We start from the raw sequence: 18,870 nt of genomic DNA on the forward strand, positions 1-18,870 counted from the left end.
TACAGGATAGGAAAGGCGGGAAGGATTTCGCTAAGAGATGATGTACCTCCGTCTAAACTGCAAATGGGATCTCGATGAGCAAACGCCCCCCATCTGGGGCAACCCGATGTCGTATTGTGCAGTCCTGCAGGAGTGACATGAACGGAAATCCCCGTGATTTATGTATAGCTAGACAATAATTGATTCTCCTCCCCAATGGCTGTCCCGATGGACAATGTCTTGGCTCTTGGCGAGTACAACCGAGATCAATTCTGTATCGGGAAAAGATAAAAGGTCCCAGACGGCGAACAAGACCACACCCAAACCATGGAGCAACCTCGGGAAGCGACGATAATACGACCGCACTGGGAGAAAATCCCTCACCACGATCCTCGATGAGACAGCTTGGCGACGGGCGATCACCGGTGGGGATTGGGGGATTATTTGCAATTTAGCATCGGTGAGTGGGAAGTAATTTCCCCGTTTCTGTTACTAGCGGTTAGTGAGCGGGCTAAAAGAGGTGCTACTGTAGGTACAGCTCGTTAGCTATGTTTCATTCAGGACCGCGGACGACCTCGGTGATCCATTTGAGATAGCGCCATTCTCTCTCGCATGACGGTGCTATCTCTCTGTCGACGGTTTGGTAGAAGTCCATCGCAGTGATGCTTATGGACACTAGGAACCACAATGTCAAAGTAATATCCGGGCGGACAATTGTCGCTAGCGCCGTTGTACAACTAGCAATATGCACGTCGATAAGGCGAGACCGGCAAGATCTCCCGGGACACGGTGAGGAATCTGATAATTTCCTCGTTCAGGAAATATGCGCCTGTGTGTCCGTGTGTCTGTTTGTGTGTACGCGGCTCTAGTCAGTCGGTCGATAGTGAGAGGCGCCGTGGATACCCTCACAGGGTAAAAGAGAGGTACTTACCCAAAGCGGTAGGGGCTTACTCATCCGCTGAAACTTACGTAACGGGACCGTACGGTCTAGCCCGACCAGGAAAGCTGTTCCTCAGGTCCCAAAGAGGGAAATCCCAATTAATCGAGTCCATTTGCCAGTGGCTCTTCTTGAATCCCGACCAATTTACCCGACCGTGTGTGCGTGCGTGTGTGGAAAACAAAAAAAACATCTCCTCGGACTGCCGATTATGACGTAACATTCTGGAGTAGACCAATCTGAAGACAAATAAGGTAATAAAAAAAAAACTTCCATCTCACATGGCCACACCATCCACCGAATAACAATGCAACCAAAGAGATATCACACACAAAAAGACTCAGATACGCTCAGATTGCCGACATCCGACCTAGAATGCGACCCAAAGGCGAATCCCAGCTTCTTGGACGAAGAATGCACCTAATTCGCACCGTTCCATTCGATCCAGTTTTCTAGAAAACGTCGAGAACGGGAATCGAAAGCGGTCGGGCGAGTCACGTCTGGAGCCACACCCCCATCAGAGCTGCGGCGACCCCAATCCGGTGGCGATTATTTCCACTTCGCTCGCCCGTTTATGTCGACAGCCTCACTGTTGGTTGGCTGGGATCCATTGCGGGATAATAGTGTGTCGTTCTAATGCATATCGAAATGTTGACTACTGATATCACTCATCGATGCCATCTCCAGTCCATGGCATGAGGCATTTACGTAGTCGAAGAGACAGCTGTAGGTATTTGCTGTCCGCGACGCCAGGAAGATTCTTCTCGACTTATTCTTCGGAATTCTAGAATGAGTCTGGTTTTGCCTCTTGAAAATTTTATTTGTCGATTCGAGGGTTCGAAAAAAAAATTTCTTTGTGTGGGTGAAGTTGACTTGACACCCGTTACAGCTATACCATGGGACAAACCACACGTCGATGATACTGTCAAAGAAAAATCAAAACTTTACCCACCCACTTTTCACGTCTCTCAATCACATCCACCTGATTTATTATCAACGGTACTGGGTCAGGGTCAGGAATTCCCGAAGCCATAGAATTGAGTCTCGATAGAGGAGCTCAACCACGGGTCTTATGTGGGGTCTGTTGTTAACTCCAACACCAGTCGAATCCTTGACTAAATCTTGTATGTTTCTATTCCCACCCCCACTGGCATAACCAAACAACTATTAGGATAGAATTTACCCTACGAGTGTAATTCTCATCTTGGAGCAATTGGGTTCAGCCCTGCCAACTGTCATCGTGTAGACTTTTTTTTTTTTCTTACGCTTTTCATAAGGTAATCGGTTAGGGCTCAATGCTGCTGCACTAATGGTTTCTGATTTTGTCGCATGCTCTTTAAGCCAGTCGGATACCGATGAGGGTAAGATGGTATTGGTCTGTAATATTAATAGTACACATCCAAGACCAAAGGAATGGAGGGAAAAACAAAACGAGAGAGAGGAACTCTTGGCTGACGTCCGCCGGTTACACCCCATTACTCAAAACTGAGGTAAAATAAACCGCGCCGGCAAACGGTGAGAATCCCCCGGAGTTCGATCAACTACGTAAAGTGATGAATCGTTGCACAGTTACTTGTTCTGTTGCGTGCACGGGACTGTAGGCGGATGGTGCTTTGATCCAGCTGTATGGAACTAATTCTGTTAGAACTACTCCGGAGTACGTACTAATGTCTCAAGTAGTACCTTTGTAATATTTGTCGAGGTAACGGAGGAGGCTGGGGAATTTCCCTCAGCTCGTTTGCACGCATTCGGTACTCTGCTTATCGGGACAAGAACCCGAGCATGTACATACTTCTCATTAAATCAAATCATCTTTATGCTATTTTTATGACTTTTCCCTTGTTATCTGTTGCAGAACTAGGAGTAAAGCGGAAACCAATAAGCAGGAACCACTGTAGTAGTCGAGATGGGCGGTACCAAACGGGCAAGCGTATCTACTAGCGACATTTCGTAGCCGGTCCGGTCCCATCAGCCGCGGAAAGCGCCCGCGACCTGTTACTATGTACTTATCCTCATTGAGTAGTCTATACTATCGCGAGAGAGTTAACTGGAATAGGAACCCTGGACCAGACGGCATTCGATCCGCGAACAGGGCGTCCGTCGGAAGGAAGGGTCAAAGTAAACATACCATCGGACCTGTCAAGCATACCGTACATCTGGACGAACAAAGAGAACGGCATTCCTTTCGTTCCCAACGGTGAAAATGCCCTGTTCCACACGGGATCTTGGACTCAAACCACCGAGTCGTACATGTGACCGAGACCACTGGGATCGTGAACCCCGTAGATACGGTATGGGGTAGGGATGATGCAGGTCATCCTTCTCCCCGAAATCTGCTGTCGCTGAGGATACCATACCCATTGTACTCCGTAGTCTCACTAGACTCCATAGAGGGGGGGGGGGGGGGGTGGTCCAGGAAGGTGGCGGTATGGGGTCCAGACTGGCCCCGATTGACCCTCCGGAGCTTCGAAATATCCCGACATGGACCTCGTTATTCTTCTGCTGCAGCACTCGATGGGGGTTTGTGTCTATCTACTCCAGATTTTCTCACCGAATCCCGCAAGGGCGGGTTTGTACGTAGAACGGAGGGCCTGACCCCCATACTAAGGCGCAAAATATATCCATAACGAAGCTAAATAAACTAAACCTGAGTGTGGAGGAACAGCCTTGGCAGGCGTATATTCTATACCATCGTACTTTTACTCGCTCTCGTATACAGACAAGCCTTCTGTGGGAGGAGCTAAGAAAGTGTGGAGGAGATCCCGAACCGGCAAGTTCCCTGTAGCATCATGGGCGCCAGCGAGCGACAATGCGGGAATAAACCGGGCTCAGGAAACTATAATGAAGGAAAAGAGGTTGGTTCTATCAGATGCGAGATGTCAGCCGATCTGGAGATGGGCGAGCACGGCAACCACGACGTGGGTGGTTGGCAGAGAGAATAGAGAATAGAGAACGGTGGTTGGCAGGTGGTGGTGACGATGATCGTGTCAAAGCCCATGCATGCATAGCAGAGCATGGGCATTAGAGCGCGTAGAATGCACCCTTGTGTTGTCAAATGAAACACATTAATTAGACACATCGACTTCCAACCTGAATTCTATCCTAATCTGGAGTTTCCGTTTTTGCGGCATGATGACGGTCTAGTTAGCGCGAGGCTTTTTGCCTTCCATCATAATATCGCTCATTCACCTGTCATGATGCGGACCTCAGTACAGGATCATATCGGAAAAAGGACCAGCCACGGGCGATCGGCGGGCATGATCATGCATGAGAAAGCGCAACACCCTTTTTTTTTTTTTTTTGGGCGGGAGGGTAATTGGCCATTATCACGCATGCATGCATACAACCCAACCTGTCAAGCCCATGGAAAAATCTCGCAACGCAACGTGGTTATCTTTCCCCCGGTTCAAGGTGCAGGAGAGCAATTCGATACCTCCTAGCAATGCAGAAAGGTAAGATACTGTGTACTATGACTTCAAAGGATCAACGCCGATGAAGTCATCGGTTGCAACTTGCAACCCATGTGTGAGGCGAATGCTACGGGAGGTCTGAAGCTATACTCTAATCTATTCTCAGATAGTTCAAGCTGATTATAGCTCCTAGTCTTATACGCCAAACGGGGCTAATGATAGGTAGTAGTAGTGGGAACCGAGAAGCTACTCAATGGCAAGGCCCGAATAATAATCCATGATCCCATCACAATCATGCTAGTAGAGAAGCAGCCAAATGGAGAGGGCGATTGACTAGTTGGCGGAGACGCTCACGGTAAAGGACCACTCACAGGAAATGACGCTCGTAAATGGAGACCTTTTGCTCCCCACGAGACAAGGACGGGACGAAACTCAATCAACGTCAAGAGGATGCGGATTGGAGCGAGGCTAATGAAGGTGGAGTGGAGAGCGCTCGACGCCCAGTCGTCATACGCGCTCAGTCTCTGGTGGGAAGCAAGACGATCGACTCCGGGTTAGGATTCTTTGGGTGAGCTAGTTTAGTTACATTAGATAAATAAATTATGATAATAATAATAATAATAATACTAATCAGAATCGAAAACCAGGAAAATAAAACGAAAAATTCAAATAAATCATCACTGGAATTAAATAAAAGTATGAAAGAGCAGCGCAGCGGGGCGTGGGATATGGCCACCAAGTGCGTCTGCAGAAGATAATAATTAGTATTGTTCATCATCATCATTACTGATAACAACAAATGATCGATAGGAAATACTAATCCTGATGACATAATGACTCTGGGTTTGGGAATAGCGTCGTTACTCATGTTCTGGACATGAATGCCATGAGATGTGGTAAGGATTCGGTATTGAAAAGTGTAATCGGAGAGTCATGATGGCTTGACAGTGGAAAAACGATGGAAGGAAAAGAAGCAAAATGAGGCAAAAGAGGTACCTCTCTTTCAATCCGTACTGACTTTTTTCTTTTTTTTTTTTTACCTTTCCCCGTAACAGTTCTCGTCGGGACTTCCGACCATGGAGACGATTTGATTCTACGACGTGATTACGGAGTACTCTCGAATGGAGTCTCACGATAATCCATTGATTAAATCCTGTCCGAAGCATCGTATCATAATCAAACCATGCAGTGTCATCGACTCGAGATTGTGCCTGTTTACTCCTGCGGATTTTTTTTTAATTTACACTGGTTTTGCCCTGCACCGGAAATGGCATGGGATGGGATTTTCCCTTGAGGTCGCCCCTTGCGCTTTCCCGGTTGGCTGAGCTCGTGGTTTATTGGTGACGGGAAGGTCGGGTAGGACGGCCCTTGAATGGTAACCGTAAGTAGGGAAACTCTGAAGTAAACCAAACGGAGTATTTTGCTGCACCAAAGTTGGCCAAGCAGAAACAATGTTAGTTTTGTTTGTTTGCCCTGTATGTCTCGTATGCACCCGTAACGGAACATTTTTATTTTACCCTACTTGGATTCTCGTCCTCTCTACCTACTGCTACTATTGGATTCGAGAAGATGAGTCTTTCTTCTGCCTCTGCAAGGAGGTCAAAAGGAGATCAAAAAAAATAAGAAAAATGAAATATGAAATCAAAAAGTAAATTGATGCCAAACCCTGACTTGTCATTTGCTGCAGGAAAGGAAGATAACAGAAACCGATAGTTTCTCTTGTCATTGTCTTATCCTTATTTTGCCCTTTCCTGCTGGTCTCAAATTTTCTGGAACTTTGACGGCAAATTGACGATTATGATTATTCGAATCAATGGAAATTAGTATGGTCAATGGTAAGGAAAAAAACGCCTCGTTGCAAGCGGTTGGAAAATCGCGCATAGTAAAAACGAGATTGAATGGAAGGATGAGGAAAATTAACGAGAGCCACCCGCACGCGGCACTGCGTACCGTAAGAGAATTCTGCCCACAATCACACCCCCAGAGTCAGGTACGAGAGCGAGAGACTCGCCGATAACTAGACCGAAGGAGACCGAGCCAAGCGGTATGGTATTTTACAGGTCACATACCTTCGAGAGGGTGGAATTCTGCCCTGTGGCCAATTTTACCGATGTATTGAAACGTACTATGACACCCCAGAATCCTCTCATCGCCCGTGGTTTACGCTTACTGTGAAGTGTATGGAGAGAGTGGAGGAGAGGGGGGGCGAACTCGGCACAGAGCTGCCGGTCATGGAGACTAAACGTACAGTAGAGATTACTCCATTGAGCATAGAGGACAAGGCACCATAGGCGTAAGGCGGCGTACCATCGTGTTAATATGGAAAGGTAAGAGTTTTCCAAAGGGTAAGTCTAAACTGAATGCGGTAGGGACCCATATTTATTCTGGAGAAATGAGCCATTCAGGGAAGGGGAAAATGAAAAATGAAAAAATATTTGAAGGTGGAAAAAAAAAAAATTTGCTCGCGAGGGCGTCCCGTTAAGCAAAAATGTGTGTGCGTGGGAGGATTAAACCCAAAGAAGGTCGGAGGTCGGGTCGGCCTTTCAGGGACAGTGAACTTTCGATCAAAGTGGCTACTGCACCGGCCACACCACCCCGAAACTAAGAACAAAAAACGAAAAAGAAAAAAAGAAAAGAAGAAAAGAAAAAAAAAAAAAAAAAAGTGGGCTTACGCACAGGGAAGGTCGCCCGTTGGAGCTTAGAGACCAAGACGTGTTTGTTCAGGTCCCGTGCAAATCAATCTCGCTCACCCCCCCCATCCAGACATATTAAAGAGTACATCCCTTCCACCCCTCTCCCCTCCCTTCTTCTTCTTCTCTCTATAGGAATTCCGACTTCTGCCATTCCTGCCATACTTTGTTTGCATCTGCTCATATTGTTGGGTCCCGAAGGCTGTGTGAGCCGAAGCAACAATGGCGGAGCGGAGAATCTCCTATGCTCCCGACGTGGAGAATGGTGACCGTGACGGCGCCACCCTCGATGAGTATGCCGCTCTCAACCGTTATATCTCGACCGCTCGCGACAAGCGCCGTGGCTCGACCTCCTCTGCTGGTGCTATGAGCACCAAGAAGGCCAAGAAGGGCTGGCAGTTCTGGAAGAAGGGAGGCGATGGCGTTGAGGAAGGCTTCGTCTGCCCCGATGAGTGGCTCGAGACCGACATGCGTGCTGGTCTCCGTGCCGCTGATATTGAGGCTCGTCGCAAGCGCACTGGCTGGAACGAACTGACTACTGAGAAGACCAACTTCTTCGTTCAGTTCATTGGTTACTTCCGTGGTCCTATTCTCTATGGTATGTTTGCGACAACCATGCGTTAGGATTGCAGCCCCGCTAACATCCTACTAGTTATGGAACTTGCTGTTTTGCTTGCTGCTGGTCTGCGTGACTGGATCGATCTGGGTGTCATTATTGGTATTCTTATGCTTAACGCTGTCGTCGGTTGGTATCAGGAAAAGCAGGCCGCCGATGTGGTTGCTTCTCTGAAGGGTGATATTGCCATGAAGGCTATTGTTATTCGTGACGGACAAGAGCAGGAGATCCTTGCTCGTGAGCTTGTTACTGGTGATATCGTATGTGCTTGGCTTGTGATGTTTCCACGTTTTCTGATCCATTGACTAACCAATTCGCTCTACAGGTCGTCGTTGAGGAAGGTACCGTCGTTCCTGCCGATGTCCGTCTTATCTGTGACTACACCAAGCCCGAGAACTTCGAGACCTACAAGGAATACCTCGCCACCGCCAACGATGACACTCTCAAGGAGAAGGATGACGAGGACGACGACACTGGCATTGAGGCCCGTGCTGGCGTCTCTTTGGTCGCTGTTGACCAGTCCGCCATCACTGGTGAATCTCTTGCTGTCGACAAGTACATGGCTGACACTTGCTACTACACCACTGGTTGCAAGCGTGGTAAGGCCTACGGTATTGTTATCGCTACCGCCAAGCAGTCTTTCGTCGGTAAGACCGCTGCTCTTGTCCAAGGTGCCTCTGATTCCGGTCACTTCAAGGCTGTCATGGACAACATTGGTACCTCTCTCCTGGTCCTCGTCATGTTCTGGATTCTCGCTGCCTGGATCGGTGGTTTCTACCGTCACCTGAAGATCGCTACTCCTGAAAACCAGGACAACACCTTGCTCCACTGGACTCTTATTCTCCTCATCATTGGTGTCCCCGTCGGTCTCCCCGTCGTCACCACCACCACTCTTGCTGTCGGTGCCGCCTACCTGGCTGAGCAGAAGGCTATTGTCCAGAAGCTCACTGCCATCGAGTCTCTTGCTGGTGTTGACATTCTGTGCTCTGACAAGACTGGTACTCTTACTGCCAACCAGCTCTCCATTCGTGAGCCCTACGTCAACGAGGGTGTTGATGTTAACTGGATGATGGCTGTCGCTGCTATTGCCTCCAACCACAACGTCAAGAACCTCGACCCCATCGACAAGGTTACCATCCTTACTCTCCGTCGTTACCCCAAGGCCCGTGAGATCCTCGCTCGCAACTGGGTTACTGAGAAGTACACTCCTTTCGACCCTGTCTCCAAGCGTATCACCACCATCTGTACTTGCGACGGTGTCCGTTACGTCTGTGCTAAGGGTGCTCCCAAGGCTATCCTCAACATGTCCGAGTGCTCCGAGGAGGAGGCCGCCAAGTTCCGTGAGAAGTCTGCTGAGTTCGCCCGCCGTGGTTTCCGTTCCCTTGGTGTTGCCGTCCAGAAGGAGGGTGAGCCCTGGCAGCTTCTTGGCATGTACCCCATGTTCGACCCCCCTCGTGAGGATACTGCCCACACCATCGCTGAGGCCCAGCACCTTGGTCTTTCCGTTAAGATGTTGACTGGTGATGCTCTTGCCATCGCTAAGGAAACTTGCAAGATGCTTGCCCTGAGCACCAAGGTCTACGACTCCGAGCGTCTTATCCACGGTGGTCTTGCTGGCTCTGCTCAGTACGACCTTGTCGAGAAGGCTGATGGTTTCGCTGAGGTCTTCCCCGAGCACAAGTACCAGGTCGTCGAGATGCTTCAACAGCGTGGCCACTTGACTGCCATGACTGGTGACGGTGTCAACGATGCTCCTTCTCTCAAGAAGGCTGACTGTGGTATCGCTGTCGAAGGTTCCACTGAAGCCGCCCAGGCCGCTGCTGATATTGTCTTCCTTGCTCCTGGTCTCTCCACCATCGTCGACGCCATCAAGCTTGCTCGTCAGATTTTCCAGCGTATGAAGGCTTACATTCAGTACCGTATTGCTCTGTGTCTCCATCTTGAGATCTACCTCGTTACCTCTATGATCATCATTGAGGAGACCATCCGCGCTGATCTTATTGTCTTCATTGCCCTCTTCGCTGATTTGGCTACCATTGCTATTGCCTATGATAACGCCCACTTCGAGCAGCGTCCCGTCGAGTGGCAGCTCCCCAAGATCTGGGTCATCTCCGTCGTTCTTGGTATCTTGCTTGCTGCTGCCACCTGGATTATCCGCGCTTCTCTCTTCCTTGCCAACGGTGGTATCATCCAGAACTTCGGTTCTCCTCAGGAAATTCTCTTCCTTGAGGTTGCCCTTACTGAGAACTGGCTGATCTTCGTTACTCGTGGTGGTAAGACCTGGCCCTCTTGGCAGCTGGTCGGTGCTATCTTCGTTGTCGATGTCCTCTCCACCCTGTTCTGTGTGTTCGGTTGGTTGTCCGGCGACTATGAGCAGACCAGCCCCCCTAGCCAGGCTGAGTTCTCCGTCAATGGTGACGTCGACATTGTCACTGTCGTTGTCATCTGGGCTTACTCCATCGGTGTCACCATCATCATTGCCGTTGTCTACTACCTCCTCACCATCATCCCCGGTCTTGACAACCTTGGCCGCAAGAACCGCTCCAAGGCTGACACCAAGATCGAGAACATGCTTAGCCACCTCTCCAAGCTGGCTATCGAGCATGAGGTCGACGCCCACGGCAAGTCCCGCTACATGCTGGGTGCCCGTGCTGAGGTCGAGGAGGATGAGTAAACGCTTGATTACGCTCATTTCATTTAATACTATCCGATCCGGATATCACTTGAGCATACATGCATGAGCTGGTGCACCGGCTTTATTATTTTACCCGTATTATAGACTTTTTATGCCTTTATTACTTTGCTCTACGTTTATAGAGTGAATTTTCCTTTCTTTATCATGTATGTATGTCACTAATAGTGGTAAATTAGTCAAATCAAGGGTTTCCAAAGAATTTTCTCATCTCATCTCTAGTAAATCACTTTTTTCAACAGTTCCTCTTTTGACTCGCTCTCGCTTTTTCTTTTCTTTTTTTTTTTCCCGCACCCTTCGCTAAGGTCACCTTGGGGTCTTTCCTTCCCCTTGATTAATATTCGGATCGGCAAATCTGGACTGCGCTCAGTCTCATCTTAGACACGGTCCACTCAACGCACACAGAGCCCCTCTTGGCAGGTACGGTGGGCCCTCATTTTCTCAACCGCGCGGGACTAACAGTCACACTTCGGAGAACGCCCGATAGAGCGACAAGACCGAGGTAGATGCTCCCAGATTTGAATCATGTAACCGTGGCAGTGGGTAGTAGTTTGGCCTAGCGTTCTTTGAAGCTGAGCTGGCCAGCTCCAAGCTGTGGTGGGTTCGGTCCACCGCGACGGACTATACGGTGACTAGTATTGATCATATGAACAATTGCTGCAAGGTACGCCCCGCTCTGCTGTTGGGGTCCATGTGAGAGAAGGAAACCGAAGGAACGAAGCAGAAAATCCCGCAGTGGGATGATTGTTGGCCTGTAATCTAAGGCATCAGTTCGCTTGGCCTGGAGTGGTCCGATGTTCTCCCAAAGCGGAAATCACCTGCCGGAGTACGGCGTGACCTGACCTCTCGGTGTTTTTGGCGAGTTCAAAGACACTCTCATGATATACTACTACTACTGCTACTACTGTTACTACCCACTCATGATACTCTACTGCGCTGTCTTTACTGTTCAGTCATAGAGAGCGCTCTTACCTCACCAGCTCTATCGAATACGCGGTTGTCTTAGTCTATCTATACCTTTGCTCTCTTCAACGTACTGTACATACACATACTGCACCCCACTTAGCGACCACCTTATGACCGCCCATACTGGGCATAATATTCAAAGCAATAGAATGATAAATCATCTCAAATCACAACCCATAATTGATATACCGCTCGTGTTATACTTAGCTTGATATACTACAGAAAAGTCTTCCGTCGTTTAACCCTTAGTCTAAAGATGCTAACAGGTGGAAAGCAATTCTCCGCATACTGCATTGAATTTCTCCGTCCCTTGGTCTGGGGAAATCCACGCCCAAATGCGGGGTGATCAAATCCCCAGAATCCCCAGATTGTCCAATTAGTGACTTGGGTAGTTATACAAGCTCTTGGACTATAGACAAGCCTTGTGACAGTGGGAGTAGGCTGCGTGTGCTTGACCAACGGTGTTGATTCGTGTTGAGTTTACTACGATGTATCTCTCCGCAAATTTTCCCGGGGTAGAAGAACGTAAGACAGATTTTCCGATATGAAGTATAAAAGATTCACACTGCATTGGGGGGATGCGTGTGAGAGGGATTGCTTGTTCATACCAGCGGATTCCCACTCTACCACTTGACCACCATGCGTTCATCTGGGCTATCACTCTTGTTCGGTGCCCTTTTGGCATCTGCAAGCCCTCTCAAAAATTCCAGATACACCTGTCAAACGGCCCTCAGCTGTCCGGAAGGAACAATTCTTGTCTCCAAGACGGACCCCTCCGCCCATTTCACCACTGTGCAAGAAGCCATTCTTTCCCTCCCGAATGACAACACCACCCAGACCATCCTCATCCTCCCAGGAACGTACAAGGAGCAAGTAAATGTGACTCGGTCCGGGCCTGTTACGCTCCTCGGACAGACCGATGATCCTAACAATGCCACCAAAAATAAAGTCACTCTTACCTGGGCCCAAGCGAACCATGACAATACCGGCCAGGCAGTGGATAATGTCTTCTCGAGCGTCCTGACCGTTGCACCCACGCTGGAATCGAGCTATACGGGATCGGGCACGACAGGGTATCCAGTGCCGGAAGACACACCGTTCGGCAACGTCGATTTCCGGGCATACAATATTGATTTCACGAATACATGGCGAGACTACTCCGATGGACCGGCGCATGCGATCAGTTTCAGTCGCGCCAATGGCGGGTTCTATCACTGCGGGTTCTATTCTTACCAGGATACTGTACACTCTCCTTTCTCTTGCAGTCGAGTGTGAACTGAAACTAACTAATGAACGAACTCAGGTTTATGTGGGCAAACTCGGCAACGCATACTTCCATAAAAGCATCATCGCCGGCCAGACAGACTTTCTGTATGGTTTCGGCACCGCCTGGATCCAATCTTCTGAGATTCTTCTGCGCAACTGTGGTGGCGGTATCACCGCTTGGAAAGGAACTAACACTACCTTCACCAACAGCTACGGCGTGTACATTGTCGATTCTACCGTCAAGGCAGCCAATGCATCTATAGCCCCTGATATCCGGGGTAAATGCGCCCTAGGCCGTCCATGGAATAGCCAGCACCGGTCCATATTCGCGCGCACCTCCGAAGACGCAAGTATCATTCCAGCTGGGTACATCGACTGGATCGTCGACGGCGAGGGACGCTTAAACAAGGATACCGTCATGGCCGAGTACAAGGCTTTCGGTCCGGGCTTCAACGCCGCCGGACGGGAAGACGGAAACGTCACGATAGTAATGGACGACAAAGAGTACGCGAGATACAGCTCCCCAGCAAGAGTCTTCCAATATCCAGACGGGGAATTCGGAAACATCGGCTGGATCGACTGGAGTGTGTCCAAGAACTGATTCAATTACTATTATCATACCCCAAATCCAATCCACACTCTTTCAATCATATCAGACACCGCCGCTCGACTAAACAAAGGAAAAGAGACATAATAAAAATACACATGTATAAAGCCTTCAGCTAACCGTCTAACCCCCCAACCCTAGCCAAATACGCCGCCCCCGTATCTGCCCAAACCTCATAATCCACCACCTTCACCTCCCCCTCCTCCTCCGCAAGCCCAATCCGATACGCAAACGTCTCATCCCAAGCCTGCCCTGTCTCATTCCAACGAAACCGTGCCTCCCCCCGCAACGAAACAGCCATCGCCCTCGCATCCACGACCCATTTCTCCTCCGGCTCGAAATCCATCTTCTCGATCGTAAGCAGCTCAGACAGGAGTCCGAAGTAGTGTCGTAGTCCTTCCTGGCCGGTGAATGGGCGGCCGAGGAAGGGGGCAAGTTGCGGGAGGCCGTGCTCGAGCGCTGTGGGCGGGGGTTCTTGGGTGAAGTTGGAGAGGAGTGTTGGTAGGGGAGCGCTGGTGGAGAAGTTTTGGCATAGTGTGCGGGTGCGGGTGAGGAGGGCGGTTCGGGTGGACATCTTCGGATTTCTTTTTTTTTTTTTTTTTTTTTTTTTTTGTGTTTTGTTTGTGTTGGGTTGGGGGATTGGGGGGTTTGGTTGGGATGTGGTGGTAATTTGTGGTGATTGTGATTTGGGGTTGTGGTGAGGGGAGTGTTTTCACTATGACGTCGGTGGGCTTGAAACATCATATCAGATCTTATGTTCGGGGCTTTGTTGGATTATTTAAGTGTGAGCAGTCAACGCACTTCGTTAATCATCTATCTACCGGCACTAAATAGTCAAAACGTAATGGTAATGGTAAAAGCTCGTGGGGCTCAACCTGCTTGCCCCCCGAGAATGACGACCTCTTTTAAGCAACCAAACTCCGCGCCGTAGCGTAATCGGACAGACTCGATAAAACAACTATAGAAGATAAGATAAATTGGGGTGGAAAGGATGAATGGAACAGTTAAGTCGGAGAAAGATAGAAAGATAGAAGAGTAAGGGGTGGGGATGAAAGAAGTTACTGCTTCCAGGACTTTCCGCAGTTCAGGCAAGTACAGAACAGAGTCATCGGTTCATCTGCACTGCGCGTCTGCGCCTCGGTGTATGTGACTTTGCGCTGTCCGCACTTGCCGCACTGCAGACTGGTACTGATACTGCGCTCTGCTTGGGCGACCATTGCCTTGTCCATGTTCTCCTTCTGGATCTTTGCGTCCTTCTCGCGCTGTTCGTCCGAGCGTAGCTCGTCGTGGGACATGCGCACGAACTGCTCGGGAGTCACGTCGCTACTGAGCACACGGATGCGGAGAGTCGGATTCGATTTGTTCTTGAGGTTTTGGAATAAACTGCGGATCTTGGTGCGGTACTGCTCTTTGGTCTCGGGACCCAAGGACTTGTATGCTGCGGCCTCCACGGCGGACGCCTTGGAGAGAACATTACGTGGAGCTTCCGTCGAGTTCAGACACAGGCCATCATACATCAGTCCAATGCAACTATCCCGAATCCTATTTCCTGTCTGGTTGACATCCACACCATCTGCCTTCCATGTACGTTTATCCGGGGCAACCGACAATTTGGAAGCCTTGTCGGTAGGTGTCGTACCAGCAGGTGAAGCGGTTCCGTTCTGGGCCGGGCGCGGCGAATTGCTTGAACGCTGGCTGGGCGCGGGTGATCCACTCGCCTTCTGCTTGTTGACTTCAGTCCGCCACCTGGACACGATTTCACTGGATAAGCGGGAGACCTCGGGCGACTTGTGCTGTTTGAACTTGTTGACGATGATTCCCACACGGGTGGACCGCAGCAGATCCTCCGTCGCTTTCACGCCTTGTTGGAGCTCCTTAAGCAAGGACACAATGTTGGCTGCTGGTTCATTCTGAGTGGCGGCCTTCGTCAAGGCCTTCGCCTTGAGCTCAATTTCCTTCGCTTCCAAGGGCATGATGTCAATATGATCTAAACGAGAGGCAGGAGACGTCGAAGGACCTGTCAGATGAAACTCTATGATTAGCGCAAAACGGAGAAAATTCCGGTATAGAGCGACCAGTCCAGCCAGGAGAAGACGATAAATCTCATGAGCTCTAGATTCCAACGAAGGAGACCGCTCATAGGACTGCCAGAAGAGAATATGAAGCTTCCCGAGCTACCCATCTCCTAGAAAAGAAAGGCTGACGTCGCCGGGCGCTGGAGTATGGCGGGACAACCCATGCGCACGTGCCTCTTCAGGAAACTCCATTAATGCGAGATCATGAATCGTCTCCATTTTATGTGTAATAGATGTGCCGTATCAGGCGCCCGGATGGCTTTGGCAGTAACCGACGGCAAGCGACGGTGAATGGGATGCAAGGAAGAGGGGGATTTAACACTCACTCTTCACAAAGTTCACCGTAACGTTCAAGAGCCGGCGCAAGTGGTCGCAAGTTGCGGTTTGAGGTGAGCGAATGCTGAAACACTCCTCAAACACGGTGTCAAACGAGAGGGGGGGATTGAGGAGATGGTATCCAGGATGGAGTGGTAGAGGAAGAAGAGGTGAAAGTCGGAAGTAATTTATGAAGGCTGCGATTCCGCGCGATTCCCATTACTCCACGCCAAGCCTGAATTGCCTATTTCGGACTGGTCGCCTATGGACCTTTAAAGGGCAGAGGGCGGTGGTCTGTGGCAGAATCCCTGCCTTCCCCAGTTGTTTCTCCGGTTCCGATCTATATCAATGGACTGAACTATAGAGTACGACTCAGGCTACCTAGAGTCAACGCCCTCTACAATCAGTCAGTCACGTCTATAGCTGGAAGTCCAGTGGCCTGGCGCATGTGATATTTTGAGTCAGCGGGGGTCAAGCATGTTAGGTATACAGCATGGCATGCCATCACTGTGACGTCCGTTTGGGCAAGAACAGACTGAGATCATACTCACATAGGGACTAGGTAGCAGCCTACCACAAATAGACAGAGCAGTAGTTGCTCTCTGAGTCTCTCCTCTGTGTTTCTGTTCCTCAAGCTCTTCCCAGTATAGCGTATCCAGCTCTCATCCACCTACATATCATTCTCGGGTGCTACAAGCTTCAATCTTCTATTCGTACTTGACTAGCCAAACCCCCATCTCTCTATACCTTCTACAACACAATGAAGATCAACAGCTTTCTCATTGCCCTTCTCCCAGCCGTCCTCGCTCTCCCTCTCCCCACATCAAATAACGGCACTACAAGCCTCTCGGAAAGTCAGGACCTCCAGGCTATCACTGACGAGCTCCTTTTTGGCATCGAGCTGCCCGAATTCACCGCTCGCAGAAAGGAGAACGACCCTCCTCAGTTAGGCTGGTACGATGACGGCTGCACAATGGCTCCCAAGCAATCCGTTTGGATTACCATTCCAGCGGGTATGTGAGCGCCATGACTTCGGTTACCAGAACTACCGAATACAAGGGCGCTTCACCAAAGGCGCAAAAGCGCAGATGGATCTTAGATTCAAAGAAGAGTGCAGTCTCCCTTTCGTTCCCTCCCCTCTCACCTGAAACATGCTTTTCTTGCTTTCTCTAACATTGAATATCGACGGTCTAGATGGCTAACAGGTTTGTTCACTATTTAGTCTCTACCATCAGTGCGAATTAGGACGCGCTGTTGGTTTTTGCAAGAAATTAGCAAGTTTATACTACCGTGCTTCAGGGCCGCATGGTGGTAAAGATCTACGAAGAGAATGGAGTGGAATGACCTTCATTAGGGATATGTACAGAAGACGCCCAGCAAAGGGGAGAATCACCATCTTTGGTTTGAGTGGGAGAAACAGGGACCACTCATTGGACTTTAGTGGCAACGGACGACGAGCTCTAGCCTGTATAATACCAAATAATCTTACTCTAAACAATAACAGATAAACTCGGAAATTGTGCTTTACACGCTGGTCGATGGTTGTATCTATCACAAGCCAGCATGGCCGTCTCAGTATCTATGTCTTGATCACCCTCCAGATGATTAACTTATTCTTTCCTACGTAACATCTCTTGCGTGTAGATTTCATTCTCATTTTTGATTCATTATATACATCACTGGGGCAAAATGTAAGTCGTATGGTTGGAACGGGCCAATGGTTGTCTAATCGAATGTCCCTGAAAAAAATACCAAGATGCGAGCGTGACAATGGGCATGAAGCATAAAACACAGGGCATCAGCCGTATCTAAGCGCGGGTGCAACTCACGGCGGGCGGTGTCAGGGTAACTTCAACTGGCACGTTGATTCGGTCTTTTACGGAGTTCATTGTTGTGGACTCTTTTGACCGTAACCAACGGGCGCATGCCAGCCAGCCCTAGACACATCATTAGACATGACCGCAGCTCCTGCGCGCAAGTAGGTACCGCTGCTGCATCGGGTATATGGGGATGACGGGAGTAGGCGAATGATCGGTCAAGCCAAGACGTGTTTACAGACCAGTCTTTCCCAGAGCCTCGGCAAGTTCGTCAACGTCCTTGTCCTGCTTCTGAGAGACCTTGGCCTCTTCGGCCTGAGCATTGTCTTTCACGAACTTCTCGGCCTTTTCCTCTTCTTCTTCTTCTTCTTCTTCTTCTTCTTCTTCTTCCTCGTCGCTCTCTTCTTCGAGCTCATCCAGCTCGTCCACACCCCACATCTCCTCCGGGTCATCATCCTTGCCATGCTCTTCCTTACGAGCCTCTAGGATCTCGCGCAGCTCATTGACGTTGTCGTCCTCCTCCATAAACTTGTTACCGTTCAACTCAATTCGGCGCAACGAAGGCAGTGCGGTCTTGGTCGCGTGCAAGAACTGTTTAACACCCTCGGCCGTGATATCATTATATTGCAGACGAAGTGTTTCCAACTTCCCATTCTTGGCACCAGCCAAAGCCTGCGCAACCTTAACACCACCACGAGCGGAGAGCAAACAGTCACCGACACCGAGCTCGCGCAAGGAAGCCCAGCCAGGAAGCACCTCAGAGAGAGCAGTAGAGCCCATGATGGTGAAGGTGTTATCCTGCAAGTCTAGGACTTCAAGGCTGCTGGCGTGGCGGAGACCCTCCCTCAACAGCAGGGAAATACCCTCCTGACGAATACCGTTCTGTGTCATCTTCACCGAGCGCATCCCTGCGGCATGCACCTCATATGCACGTGCCCACGCTGCCATACTTCCATTCTCCAGTCTGTTCCGGCCACAGACAATGCTCTCCAGCTGAGGGGCCTCCTTTCCTGCCTTGCGGGCCTCCTCCTTACGCTTCGCGAGCTCCTCCAGTGCTCCAGCAATCTCCACACCTGCATCAGGGCCCATACCGTTATTGTTCAGAATCAGGTGGCGCAAAGGAACGTGGGCAGAGAGGAAGTCGACGAGGGGCTTCGAGGTCCGCTTGCCAAAGGCATTGTCGGAAAGGTTGACGGTGTGAAGCGTCGGGATTTCAAGGAGCGCATTCAAAAGGTGAGTCAACGCGATGGGGATCTCTTCAATCAGACGCGAAGTGAAGATGTCGGCAAGTTCAGCGACTTCGAGGTTCTTCTGGGTGGAAAAGGCGGCACCCAAACGCTCACAGGCTGTCACGCCGAAAGTATTGCCACCAAGACGGATTTCAGTGTAATCGGTGCTCTCGATCAGAGGCGAAATATGGGCTTCAACATCCTCAGCGGTGTCCAGCTTGAGACCTTTGCCTTCAAGAGAAAAGACCTTAGGAGGGGCCATGGCGGGGTA

The 18,870-nt window shown here is 49.9% G+C and overlaps 6 protein-coding genes across 6 annotated transcripts; 3 read left to right on the forward strand and 3 right to left on the reverse strand.

The window, feature by feature from the left end:
* Positions 1-7,238: 7,238 nt before the first annotated feature.
* On the forward strand, positions 7,239-10,306 carry ABOM_004803 (plasma membrane ATPase 2; the record flags this gene model as incomplete). Its single annotated transcript, XM_022531932.1, has 3 exons — positions 7,239-7,614; positions 7,669-7,892; positions 7,958-10,306. The coding sequence occupies 3 exons, from the start codon at positions 7,239-7,241 to the stop codon at positions 10,304-10,306; spliced, it is 2,949 nt and encodes a 982-aa protein (XP_022390090.1).
* Positions 10,307-11,929: 1,623 nt separating this feature from the next.
* Positions 11,930-13,157, forward strand: ABOM_004804 (putative pectin methylesterase; the record flags this gene model as incomplete). The annotated part of the gene is made up of 2 exons (XM_022531933.1): positions 11,930-12,532; positions 12,594-13,157. The coding sequence occupies 2 exons, from the start codon at positions 11,930-11,932 to the stop codon at positions 13,155-13,157; spliced, it is 1,167 nt and encodes a 388-aa protein (XP_022390097.1).
* Positions 13,158-13,278: 121 nt separating this feature from the next.
* Positions 13,279-13,737, reverse strand: ABOM_004805 (uncharacterized protein; the record flags this gene model as incomplete). Its single annotated transcript, XM_022531934.1, has 1 exon — positions 13,279-13,737. One exon carries the CDS (start codon positions 13,735-13,737, stop codon positions 13,279-13,281), a length of 459 nt encoding a protein of 152 aa, XP_022390096.1.
* Positions 13,738-14,221: 484 nt separating this feature from the next.
* ABOM_004806 (transcription elongation factor DST1) lies at positions 14,222-15,136 on the reverse strand (the record flags this gene model as incomplete). The annotated part of the gene is made up of 1 exon (XM_022531935.1): positions 14,222-15,136. The coding sequence occupies one exon, from the start codon at positions 15,134-15,136 to the stop codon at positions 14,222-14,224; it is 915 nt and encodes a 304-aa protein (XP_022390095.1).
* A 1,177-nt stretch (positions 15,137-16,313) lies between these two features.
* ABOM_004807 (secretory phospholipase A2) lies at positions 16,314-16,798 on the forward strand (the record flags this gene model as incomplete). The annotated part of the gene is made up of 2 exons (XM_022531936.1): positions 16,314-16,566; positions 16,776-16,798. The coding sequence occupies 2 exons, from the start codon at positions 16,314-16,316 to the stop codon at positions 16,796-16,798; spliced, it is 276 nt and encodes a 91-aa protein (XP_022390094.1).
* An 806-nt stretch (positions 16,799-17,604) lies between these two features.
* On the reverse strand, positions 17,605-18,861 carry ABOM_004808 (GTPase-activating protein RNA1; the record flags this gene model as incomplete). Its single annotated transcript, XM_022531937.1, has 1 exon — positions 17,605-18,861. The coding sequence occupies one exon, from the start codon at positions 18,859-18,861 to the stop codon at positions 17,605-17,607; it is 1,257 nt and encodes a 418-aa protein (XP_022390089.1).
* Positions 18,862-18,870: the final 9 nt, after the last annotated feature.

This window comes from Aspergillus bombycis (genome assembly GCF_001792695.1).
Source record: "Aspergillus bombycis strain NRRL26010 chromosome Unknown contig00032, whole genome shotgun sequence".
Lineage (NCBI taxonomy): Eukaryota > Fungi > Ascomycota > Eurotiomycetes > Eurotiales > Aspergillaceae > Aspergillus > Aspergillus bombycis.